This window comes from Lissotriton helveticus, chromosome 9, assembly GCF_964261635.1.
Source record: "Lissotriton helveticus chromosome 9, aLisHel1.1, whole genome shotgun sequence".
Lineage (NCBI taxonomy): Eukaryota > Metazoa > Chordata > Amphibia > Caudata > Salamandridae > Lissotriton > Lissotriton helveticus.
Genome location: NC_136070.1, coordinates 12268242 through 12281411, shown reverse-complemented (window position 1 = coordinate 12281411; position 13170 = coordinate 12268242). Strand labels below are relative to the sequence as shown.

General features: G+C 43.0%; 1 protein-coding gene across 3 annotated transcripts in view; it reads left to right on the top strand.

Annotated features, from left to right (window-relative positions):
• The window catches only part of TTC6 (tetratricopeptide repeat domain 6), a 1585904-nt gene that overhangs the window by 21424 nt on the left and 1551310 nt on the right, over window positions 1-13170 (top strand). For all 3 annotated transcript variants that reach the window (XM_078659352.1, XM_078659351.1, XM_078659353.1), the window contains exon 3: window positions 12480-12575. In XM_078659352.1, coding sequence (XP_078515478.1) covers window positions 12480-12575 — 96 coding nt within the window. The remainder of the gene's footprint in view (window positions 1-12479; window positions 12576-13170) is intronic.

Below are 13170 nucleotides of genomic sequence, written 5' to 3'. Positions count from 1 at the left end.
GGATACCAAGCAGCCATATTAATTGCTATTGCGCAAGCGCAAAGGTTCCCACCAGAACTGCAAATACGTCACGTCACGTGAGTGTGACTAACGCATGCGCAGAAGAAAACCCGCCAAGCAGCGGCCATTTTAGGGACAAGAGTTATTGAGTTAGTAAACACATAGGCAAGCGTCTCTCGGGCGTTCCCAATGTCATATAAAAGGGAAATTAGTAAGACAAACAGGTTGGATTACTTTGTTACATATTACTCGAGGTTCATGAATTCAAGCAAGTCGCGTAATATGCGAATCCTTGCTCCATCAATCCCCTCTTTGATGATATTTACTATCATCACAAAACCAATGGAATCAGATGCCAACTTTTCTTACACTTTATTCATTTCAATTTCTTCTAACATTCAATTTAATTTCTCCTTTGTCTCTTTGTTAGGGTGGGAATTCTTCACCCTTTTATAAATCTGATTATTCAGTTCCTCTAATTCAAGTTCATCCACACTCCGTTTCATACCTCTCTTGTTCACAGTATACTTCTTTTGGTGTTTGCGACATTTGCAACAGACAAATATAAAGAATATGATAAAACCTACTACTGCAATTGGCATCAGTACCTTTAACAAAAAACCTTTACCTAGATTAGAAAACCAATGACCTACAGAGGAGAGACCATCAGCAAGTCTCTTCCAGGCACTATCAACCTCCAGTGGTTTGAGTTCCTTTTCCAAATTTGTAATGTTCCTTACATACCTTTTGAGTTGCACACTTTTATTGGGTATGTAAGTGCAACAATGTTGCGCTTTCAACATTCGGCAGACTCCGCCCTCTTTTGCTAATAAGGTATCAACAGCAAGTCTGTTCTGCAAAACCATAGATCTGATCGCAACCATTTCGGTATTGACCATCAGAAATCCACTAGCAGTGTCAGTAGCTAACCGATCCACTACTGTAGACAATTTGCAAATTCTGTGTGTGTTCAGAACCACTCCCACTGCAGGTATCAATGCACTAAATATACTACCCATTATTTCACCTACATTTTCTCTTCTACTACGCACTAAACTGTTAGTGTTTTCATTGCTTCCAGCAATTTCATTCACATGGTATATTTTCGGGAAGACAATGCCAAAATAGCAGCTTCCATACCAGTGATCCGGCAATTTGAAATAAGCCTTGTTTCCACATATGTAATAAATTCCGGGAAACACAGGTTCTGACCCATTTTTGAAACCCCAACCTCCAATTACCTTGTAATTGTGTTTGCATTGACTGGAACCAATGAAAATGTTATTATAATAACTAGTCTTTTCGCGGTGAAGACAAACCTTCCCTTTTCTCTCGAAATCCAGCAACAAAGCAGGACTAGCCCCACCATATGAGGTGCTTCCCATGCTTTCAGCCCACTTAGGAATTCTCTGCTTTTTGTCATTTGCCTTTCTTTGGAAACTTTCTCTTCTTTTCTCTGCCATGTTCAGAAACATTTTCTCTTGTTCATGTAATGAACAGGTCAAGTTATCTCTATGTGCTTCACCTAAATCTATGGTACTGTTAGACCCGTCTGCTTCTGAGAGTCCCCTCACCACTATGATTTCTTTTGTTCCCCTGTACCTCCCAAAATTTGTCGCTTTTCTTTGTCTACCAGGACTTTTTATGTGTTGTTTCATGGGGTTAGATGTTCCTTGACGCCCAGTTGCTCACAAGGTTTGTGGCACCTATATACAAGGCGCCTGGCCAAACCTGTGGCATTACAAACTGGGGTTGTCAACCTGTATAAATGGCCCTAAAATGGTGGACACCCTTTTTCCTCATGTGAAGTGACTCCCATTGGAGCCTTCATGAACCCTGGCCTTTTGAGGTTCTGGCGCCCTTTGTTTGGCGCGCATTCCTGACAGGAATTCCTTTAATTTCCTCAGGTACACAAAATGGCTGCTCTAGAACCCCAGTATGGTGGCTGTTAGTGTCCTACATACCCCTCAAGAGTGCCATGTCATTGTCACAGCCAGAGAAGGTTCTAGAACCTTCTGGCTCATGCCAGTACCCCAGGGCACTGGCTATATAAGGCCCAGTCCCTGGTGGCCATTTTAGATGAGATGAGATGAAGATGAAGATGAGATGAGATGAGATGAGATGAGATTTAGATTAAGATTGAGATTAGATGAGAAGAGATTCCAGACTTGACACCAGATTGACACCTGCCCTGTTAACCCCATAGGTGGCTGGTAGCGCAGGCAGTAGAGCAGCAAAGGGTTGCTGGCGTTGTGTCTGACCGGCGTTCCAGTCAGCTGCGTGAGAAGTGACCTAGCGCCTACAGCGCCTGCCCAGCGAGTGCCTTATTGCCCCCAAAGACTGTGGCCAGATTCGTGTGCCTTCCCGCCCCCCCCGGTGGTGAACTGTGATCGATTCAACGAGTCGCGGGGCGAGAGCAAGTTCGCCGCGACCGCAATCGTCAGCTGTGCCCCCTTCGCGACAGGCGCCTCTAGAGGGGAGCTCGGACGTCTCCGAGCCCCACCAGCGTAGAGCGATTCCTGCGCAGATTGAAGGTGAGGTGGTGCGCCGGGGCGGGGAAAGGCCGGCCTTCGTTGGGCGGGACTAGCGTCTCTGCCACTCCCCAGTGACCCGGGAGCTGTAGCTGTTGGCGGGAACCACCCTGTATGCGGAAGTCGGAGGGAGGTCCGTGGAGCCCCTGAGAACCCCGTCGCTGACGAGAGAAGTGCTGTGCCCGACTGAATCGTATTCCGATTGCAGCCGATGTGAGGTGGGCCCGTTTCTTCATAGTGAATGCAGCGTTGTGAAGGAACTGTGAACCGGCATTCATTTGACTGTGCGTGAAGGTTGTGTGACCTCTCCGGCAGCCCGTTCGTCAGTCTAAAGACTTTGAACTGGTGCCGCCTGTGTTCTAGTGGTGCTAAAGCCCGTAGGCGCGTATAGACTTCACCGGCAAAAGCAGAGATCCTATCCTGGTGACAGCAGAGTGCAAATGATGTATTCACTGTGTTTCCTTGCCTTTTAGATATACGCGCATACGCCCTGAATGATCATTAAAGAGTCCCAAACCTTATTTTGTGCTCAGAGAAGCCGTATACATGGTCATTGAAATCAACACAAACTGTAAGAGTTATCTTTCCCATTTGAAACGTATTGCAAATGTGATGATCCTAAAGTATTTAATTGGTGGCAGCGATACCAGAAGAAACATGTGGTTGCTTATTTAAATGAACCAGTATTTATTCTGATATTTATTCTGATATTTATTCTGATATTCATTCCTGAAGTTATTCTATTTATTAATACTATTTATTACCGAACTGAAACCCAGAACTGTATGACCAAAAGAAATGTGTAAGTGCTTTCCCAGTCAACCCTATTTAGAACAAGAGGTAAAGCCTCTATCCAGTTCATGCCAGTAGATTCACACATTTTCCCTAATCTCGACTTGATAGTGCCATTTACTTGTTCCACCACTCCAAAAGCCTCTGGACGATATGCACAGTGCAGTTTTTGTGTAATCTTGAAGGCTTTACAGACCTGCTCAATTATTTAATTCTGGAAATGCCCACCTCTATCTGATTCAATTGTGGCCGGAACCCCGTACCTAGGTATTAGTTCTCGTAATAACAATTTGGCTATAGTGATGGCATCATTCTTTTTACCTGGGTAAGCTTCTACCCATTTTGAAAATAGGCAGACAATGACAAGGACATATCTCATTCCTTTGCACATGGGTAACTGGATGAAGTCAATTTGTAATCTTACAAAAGGACCTCCTGACTTGCCAATTTTCCCTATTTCAACTTCTGTTCTCTTCCCAGCGTTGAACTGTTGACATGTTAAGCACCTCTGGCAGAGCGACTCTGCTACTTTCCTGAACTTCGAGCTGTACCATGTCTGTTGGAAAACACGAACCATGGCATCCCTACCAATGTGTGTATTTCCGTGTATCAATCTGGCTACAGAAGCAAGCAGGCTGTCAGGCAACACAGGCATACCATCAGGGCCAACAATGACACCATCCTCACCTCTCTGGCGACAACCAAATTTTCTCCATCGCTCCCTTTCCTTTGGTGTCACTGCATTCTGTAAATCTTTCAGTTCTTCCCATGTAGGCACATCCTCAAACACCATAAGTTGGCAGCTGTTTCCATATCCCCCCAATTTGATATTGACAGACATTCGATGTCTGGCACAATGTTGGGCTACTTGGTCAGCATAGTTATTACCTACTGTCACATTGTCATTGCCAGATTTGTGAGCAGCACACTTGACCACTGCCAATTCTTTTGGTAACTGGATGGCATCCAGCAATTCCTGTACCACTTTTCCATTTCTGATAGGAGTACCTGTAGAAGTCAGAAACTCTCTTTGTAGCCACAATTGGCCGAAGTCATGCACAACCCCGTACCCATATTCACTGTCAGTATAGACTGTTACTCTTTTATTTTTCCCAATTTTACATGCTCTTGTTAATGCAACCAATTCGGCTACTTGTGCAGACTTTACTCCAAAGGCAGGGGCATTTCCTTGATAACTGGACGTGGTTTGGTACTAAATTCAGTCAGGTCAATGCAGTCATGCTCGACCTCTCCCTTTGCTTCTGCAATCAGTGACTCAGGCAACAATGTTGCTGGATTCAATATGTTACACCGAGTAATGACTACATTTGCAGCACCTACTAGAATCCTCTCATACTTAGTCGGCCGACTAGGTGTGAGATACTGGGTCTTAGTTCTGGTTAGTAGGATTACAACTGCATGTGGAACATACACAGTTACATGATGTCTCATAAAGATGGATTCACTCTGCTCAAGACTCATGCAAGTTGCAGCTACAGCTTTCAGACATCCAGGTAATCCAGCAGCCACTGGATCCAAAGTAGCAGAGAAATATGCTACTGGACGTCTAGTCAAACCATGCTCTTGAGTTAGGACTGACAATGCACAATTATCTCGTGTGTCACAAAACAGTGCAAACTCCTTTGAACAATCAGGCATTCCTAACGCGGGGCTGTACACAGACATTCTCGTAATTTAGTAAATGCTGTCAGGCTTTCCTCGTCCCATTCCACTGGGTCTTTTGCTCCTTTCTTTGTCATTTTTATCAATGGTTTTGCTAGTACTGCAAATCCCACAATCCATTGTCTGCAATATCCTACAACCCCCAGGAACATTCTGACTTCTTTCTGAGTGTTGGGTAACTGCATGTTTCGAATTATCCTGATTCTTTCCGAAGTAACTTTCCTAATACCTTTTTTTATCTGGTGCCCCAGATATTTTACTGAATTGGTACAAAACTGTAGTTTGTCAGGTGATACTTTGTGTCCTCCCTCACCTAGATGATTCAGTAAGGCAATGGTGTCTACAACACAGTCTTTCTGGCTCTTAGACGCCACCAAGAGGTCGTCTATATACTGCACCAAAACTGAATTTCCAGGTAACACTAAGGATTCGTGGCACTTTTTCAGAATCTGATTAAAGATTGAGGGGCTTTCTGTGTACCCCTGGGGACGCGATTCCAAACGACACGTGACTGTCGAATGCAAATGAGAAAAGAAATTTGCTATCTGGATGCAATGGGATCGAAAAGAATGCGTGACATAGGTCAATCACGGTGAACCACTCAGCATCCCAGGGAATCTGATACAGGATCACTGCAGGGTTCGGAACAATAGGACAGCAAGGAACAACAATTTTGTTTACCTTTCTCAGGTCCTGTACTACCCGGTATTTGCCACTAGGTTTCTTGATTCCAATTATAGGCGAGTTACATGAGCTACTCATTACTTCTTGTATGATGTTGGCTTCTAGCAATCTTTTTATTTCAATAGCCACTCCTGCTCTCACTTCTGCACTCATTTTGTATGGCTTAGTATTGGGGTAAACTGCATCTTCTTTTATGGGTATTTTAATTGGGTCTACATTTGCCATTAATCCTACATGCTTTCCAGTAAAGTCCCATACTTCTGGTTTCACGGTCTGTTGGAGTTCTACAGGTATTGTCAGTCGTTTAATTTCTGAGTCAGGTCTGATTAACATTAATTTGTATATTCCATCTTCGTCTGGGGTTTGGATTTCGACGCCCTTTGGTGTGCAAAAGATGGTGCAGTTCATTTTACACAACAAATCACGTCCTAACAAGTTTACAGGACTGGTATCACAGACTACAAATCTGTGCATTTCTTTGAAATTCCCTATTGTAATCTCCATGGGCTCAGTAACTGGGGTGCTAATCAATTGATTAGATACACCCACTACTTGGATTGCTTCTCCCGAGAGGGGTAGGTTTGGAACGTCTGCTGTTCTTACAGTAGATCGGGTAGCACCAGTGTCCAATAGAAAGGTGACATCATTACCCTCAACCTTTCCTTCAATGTATGGCCCTGACTGGTCTACCGGCAAGGAGGCGCCAAGTACGCACTCCTTGTCCTCCCCCCTCAGGCACCGTCAGTAAGGTTCATCACAGAGGAAAGTGTCACTCAACAGAAATTGCGAAGTTGCTGCATTTCTATCCTCCTTTCCTCCCCAAATTTCTATGTCTTCACCCTGCGGTGTCTTTCCCTTTATAATTTGGTCTAGGCGCACGAGGCAACTGACTCGCTTTTACCTGTTGCTGGGTCTTTCTTTGTTTTTCATTCTGCGTCTGTGGATTTAAATCAGGGGTTTGGGCGTTATTACTCTGTGCATATGGACACTCGTCTCTCCAGTGCCCTATCTGTCCGCACCCGTGACATGGAAACTTCTTTTTAGCTTCCTCTCGACTCATTTTCACCTTTGGCTTCCCTCCACCCCCAGAACCTTGGTTTTGGGCATTACTATTCATTTTATTTAACTGCTTTTCTTGTTGCTCAGCTAATTTAACTTGTGCCCACATAACCTTTTCCTTCAAGGCCTTTTTCTTATCAGCTATCTCGTCTTCGCAATACTTTGCGTATCGCAAGACTTCATCTATCTTCTTAGAATGCCAACAGATTTTATTGTCTTTGATCCACTGGCAAATTTCAGGTCTTAAACCGTTTACAAACCTGTAAATGAAGTGGGTCATATCCTTCATCTCGATGTTATCTATACCGCTGTATGTTTTAAACACCTGTAACAGTCTTTCATAAAAGGAATGCACAGTCTCATCTCTTTCCTGTGTAGTTCTATCTATTCTGGTCCAATCAGTTTCTTTTGCAGGCACCTTTCCTTTCAGGTGTAACATTACTTGCTGGTATTTTTTCATTACCTCATCAGAAGGAGCTCCTGTAACAGGATCCCTCGTGTATTCCTCACTAGGCCAACCAACGGCTATTTTACATTCTGTCCACAAGTCTACGGGAACTACTATATCAAAGAACCCATCCAGATCTTTCCATAAGCATTTTTGTACTTTCACAAACCTTTCTACCTGTCTGTACCATTCCACGGGTTTCTCCCGTAATTTTGGAAAGTCATTAGTAAAGGACACAATATCCTGTCTGGACCATGGAACGTGCACATACTTCCCACCTGGCACTTCTCGCATGGGGTATAACTGTTCTGGCTTGTCTGCTTCCTTTAAAACAAACTCAGAAGTCGCCTGTTTGGATCTAACTTCTTCCTTTTTCTTTGCCCATCTGGCTTTCCACTTTTCTCAGTCTCCCCATTTTTGCAACACGGTCAACAATTCTTTGATCTGCACCTTTTTTCCTGACACATTCATATTTTCCAGATCTTTGTCTGTGAAGTCAGCTCTATAGGGTTTTTGTAATGGCTTTGATTTCGAAATATCTATTCCCATACTAGCTGCAGTGTCTGTTAATTTCTCATGGAGCACTCTGGTATTACGGGTAAGACTCTTACAGATAAACAGCAGCTCTTCCTCGGAATAGGTATTTAATCTGTCTAGCCCCACATTTCCAGCCGTCAGTTCTTCCATTTCAATTCTCAATTTGTAAATATCTAATGGTTTTGTCTGGGGAGTTTGTCTCTCTAGTTCTCGACTCCATCTCTCAATTTCTTCAGGAGTCACCAAAGTGACACTCTTGGTACCTGAAGTCGATTCCATTTGAATTTCTCTTGTATTGAAAGGATTATGTCTTTTCTGCAAACTCCTTCCTGGGTTCCTAACTGGCAAATCCATTAAAGAAACTTCAGATTCACATTCGCTTGTCTGATCAACTACAATTAAGGGTTCTTTTCTTGGCTGCACTACAGTTGGGGTAATGATCGGAGTCTTTGGGCTCCCTTGTCTATCACCATACAAAGGAACAACTGGTCCAATAGTTACTGGTATTGTCAAGGCTTCGGGGCTTGTATTTAACTAGGAGATTTTCTAAATTATTTCGGTTCTTTGTCTGGCTAGAGCCTCTCGCTCTTTTTCCTGCATCATTTTTTCCAGGCTTGTTTCGGGTACTATTTGTGGAGTCAATGTTGGGACAGTTGGATGCGTCATACTTGGTCCTTCACCATAATTAGGTTTCGGGTACAGGCTTCCTGTGTTTAAAGATCTCGGTTCTTCCTCATAAGGAGGTCTTGGACAAAAATCCCTTTCACCTGAATATCTTGATTCTTCACTAAATGGTGGTCTTAGAAAGGTATCTCTGGCACCTATGGGTCCTAGGCTCTCGTTATAGGAAGGTATTTGACAGCTGTCTCTTGCGTTTACAGATCTATTCCCTTCCTGACATGGGGGTCGTTGGGAAGCATCCCCTACACTAGAAGATCTGGGTCCTTCATTATAAGGAGGTGGATTTTTCATAAACATGTCATCCAATAAATCGTCATCTGAATCCCCACTGGTCACCCAATGCTTGGTCTTTTCTGTCTTTTTCTCTCCCGCAGGACCACCCATTGCCATCATTGGATACAGTCCTTCTACAATCATATTCTGTCTCCACTGTTTCATCTTTTTATCTCGGGTCTCTTACTTCAATTTCGGGTACCATTTGGTTAACCCTTTATCCAGTTGGGGCTTATCTCTTTCAAAAGCCTCTATCTCCCACTCTTCTAATGCTTCGTACAGTGTCAATCTAGGTCTGGGATGTAAATCATTCATTCGCGTTCTCAAATTAAAAAGGATTCTGCCATTAAATGTACCTTCCAATGGGAAAGCCAAAATTCCATCATCTTTTGTGTACTCTGCCCAGTTTTCCAACCATACACATGAATGATACCCCTTATCGAACATCATGAAAGATGCGGGCGTATTAGGTGGCGGTATGACAATACCTTCTCTGGTTTTGATAGGTTTGTCCTTTTTGAAATAATTTTTCACTTTGTTTACAATGGACAGTTTTCTCTTATTTCCGCACATTATGCTGGTGTTATGACCTTTCCACTGATCGTTTTCAAACCCTAAATGTCTTGGGTCAGGTCTAGTCACTGGCCTATATGTATGCCACATACGATTTCCTGCGAGGGACTTTGTTTACAAAATCACTCCCAATCCAAATGCGTCTTTTATTTTCGTGCAACCAATAAACGGCACGATATCAAAAAATTTCGACCAATGGGTGCGCGGCCTTTTCGCGAGACAGGTTCTCACGCTTCGGCACTCACCCCTCCTTTGCAATTTCAGCTCCGCTACACACCCGCTGTCTCTACCAATCCCAGCGCGGCACAGAGTGACGTCAGCGCAGCTCTGCAACTGACTCCCTCCTTCACACGGTAACGGAAACTTTTTATTTCTTTCTTAAAGTGCAAGTGCGTTATTTAATTTACAACGTGAACACATTCGCCACTGTACTCGAGTGTCTAGACAGGAAAGATACTTTCACTACAAGTAAACTACTTCTATTTACTTTTCAATTACTACGAGTAGAACCCTTCCGCCTACCCTTCACTCAAGCGCTAAGGAACGTGCTACTTCTTTGACTCATCCACTTCTTTTCGGGATATTTACCGAGTCTAAAGTTTCACTAGCGAACCCCTTTTGCTATCACTCAAGCTTAGATGAACCTGCTACTCCTCCCGTGTGACCCTTACTAGGTTTATATCACAATAGAAGTTTTGCCAGCGAACTCTTTGCTATCATTTATTCAAGCATACATTCAAAAGAAACCCTAATTAGTACTTCCAGTTCTGCCTAACCTGCACCAATTTTCCTCTAGTCAGTGACCTCAAAGCAAAGTGGATTCTCCTCACCACTTGCTATTCAATTCCCCAGGGATTCCAGACAACACATAACAATTTTACTTAACGAGTGGGTTAGTACATTTATTAATATAGCAGCAAGAAAACCAATTTAAAACATTTCATAATTTTCAAAGCAATAAAACATTTGCAAATGCATTTAGCAGCAACATTTTCACAATTAGCAGCAATAACTTTTAGCAGCATCCAACTTACCTACCTATCTTAACTAGTCCTTAACCATTTTTCTTTAACTAGTCCCTAACCATCCTCTCTGCTACCAGAAAAATACTGATAGAGCGCGCAGGTAACCCAACCAACAATTTTACCATATACGTATCGGGCCCATAAATTTCAATATATCATATTCATTAGTCAGGTAACCTTACGCTCTACTACCAGTATCCCAGTTTCCTTCCTATGAAATTTTATAGTACCAGACTTACCAATCCACCGTTACGGGTACCTAATGACCACAATGAATCAGGGAGCTAGCTGTAAAAGAAAAGGCGAACAAACACAATACCAACTTTATATCCTTCTGTATTTCATTAATAAACCACAGACTCTGGGGAAGTTTTAAAGATTTTATCTAGATTTCGGATTCAGATAACATGAGATTTATTACCAGTAAGCAATCAATAACCATGATAATAAAGAGTACATATCCATAAAGGAAATAGATCAAGCTGATCATTTATGAGTCTACGGTAGGGTGAGAATGAGGAAACAGCTAGGCAAATAATTTCAGACTAAAGGACGGGGAAGAATAAAGATCATACTATAACTTTACAGTAAAATATTTCCCCATGAAGAGGAACTACAGGTAAGGTGAAAATAGACCGTATTAATGAACTAGTGCAATATCTTGAATCAACTAAAAGATGGGTAAAAACAAGAACATCTGTATATCATGACCTGCAAAGGAAAATTTACTCAAGGGATGGGTAAACCTATTGGTTTTGGTGTTCCCATGACATACTCTACGGAATACAATGAAATTGAATACAAATGTAGCATTTGCAATACAGTTTAATTTCTTCTGCTAGGTGAGGGTGCATCTTCCCAGGCATATCTTGGCTGAGACCTCTGGTTGGCTGGATTTCAATGCCACCGGCAGAAGACTTGTCATGCGCAGTAGGATAACTCAATATGGATTCACGAGTGTCTCGCAGACCCTCAAGAACGCGGTACATGAAAAGTAAGCGAAAACAAATTAGAAATATATAAAAAATGAATACACTGTATACCATGAATTGCTACTCCATACCCCTTACTTCATATAAACTATTGGCATTAAGGTTAGTGCAAATAAACCACAACACGAAAACATCAATGCAAGCTTCACCATGTGAGGATACCAAGCAGCCATATTAATTGCTATTGCGCAAGCGCAAAGGTTCCCACCAGAACTGCAAATACGTCACGTTACGTGAGTGTGACTAACGCATGCGCAGAAGAAAACCCGCCAAGCAGCGGCCATTTTAGGGACAAGAGTTATTGAGTTAGTAAACACATAGGCAAGCGTCTCTCGGGCGTTCCCAATGTCATATAAAAGGGAAATTAGTAAGACAAACAGGTTGGATTACTTTGTTACATATTACTCGAGGTTCATGAATTCAAGCAAGTCGCGTAATATGCGAATCCTTGCTCCATCAGAGGCACCCGGACAGGAAAGTATGAATATTAAATGTATAGAAGATCCTGCTGATCCAGCGAGTTCTGGTGCTGAATCTAGCTGCACTGTCGTAGAATGAGCACGAGAGCAGAGGAGTCTTAGGTTTATTGTAAAGGGAAAGAGTATCAGATCAAGATGGAAGCAGGAGACGAAGGGAATTCCAACAAGTTGGTGGTCTCAAAGAGAATGCACGTCCTCCAGCTTGAGATATGCAGAAGGGAGGGCCAATCAAACGTGCCCTGAGAGGGAGCACTCATATGCCGCACACAAACTTGCTGTGCAGCTAAAGTGGGCCCAACAAAGTGTCCATTTTGATCCTCCCTCACTATAGTATCTGGGACTCCACCCTCCAACCACAGCCACAGGAATATAGTCAATGCTGTGTCGACCCTCCGTCTTGAGCCTTGTTAAACCGAAGGCCATACAAAAAGGATTGTTCTGGTCCCAGCACTGAGACCTCACTGTGCACAGAATCTGATTTGCATTAGCCCTTTCATTTTGAAATGTTTGTCCCTACAAGTCTCACTGGCAAGTATTATAATTTTTGTTAGCATCACCGAGTTACACCAACAAGAAATGTGCGCACACAAACAGGTCACTGCGCCAGCAAAAAGAATTGGAGGGAGCACTGGTTGTGGTTCTCAGCTCCCCCCAACATTGTTCCACTGACTGCTTGTTCTGAGGTGCTGCATTTGACTCTCATTTTATTACATTTTTTTCAGAGTCAGGATCTAGAAAAGGAGCAATCACTTCAAGTCTCAGAGAATGAAGTGTCTGTGGATGCCCTGCAGCAACCAGGATGCCGACTGCCTGCTGAGGTAAGTTTGAACTGAGATTGGGAGGAGGGGCCCAAAAGGCTGTCGCGTTTGGCTGGGATGGCTCTACGTGTGAGGGTGAAGATGCCAGTTACGTGCTGCTGTGTGTCAGACGGAAGGTATTTATATGAAAAATGTAATCATATTTGCGGTGAGCGACTGCCCACTTCAAGGAATATTCACAGCTCTTGTCAAGATGAACCCACAAAGTCATTGAATTAACATGAGCGCGGCACACTGTTGGACCCCCTGTTGGACACCCTGTTGGACCCCTGTAGAAACACAGAGTTCAATTCAATAAACAAAATGACACCAACATGACAGAAATCCAATAAGGGTAACCAGAGGTGGGATTTTTAAAAGTTTTAGATGAACAGAGCACCAAAAAGCACCAAGTGCCAATGATAGTCTATGGAAGTGGGAGACCGGGACCTATTTTATTTATTATTATTTATTTTATTTTTGTGTTTTATAGAGCGCGAACATGACCCGTCAGGGTATCAGAGCGCTTTACACTGTATACATTGTTGAGCAAACAAAAAGATTAAGGTGCTGGGACAAACAGATCAACACGTATGGTTGCACTCATCGTCATAGA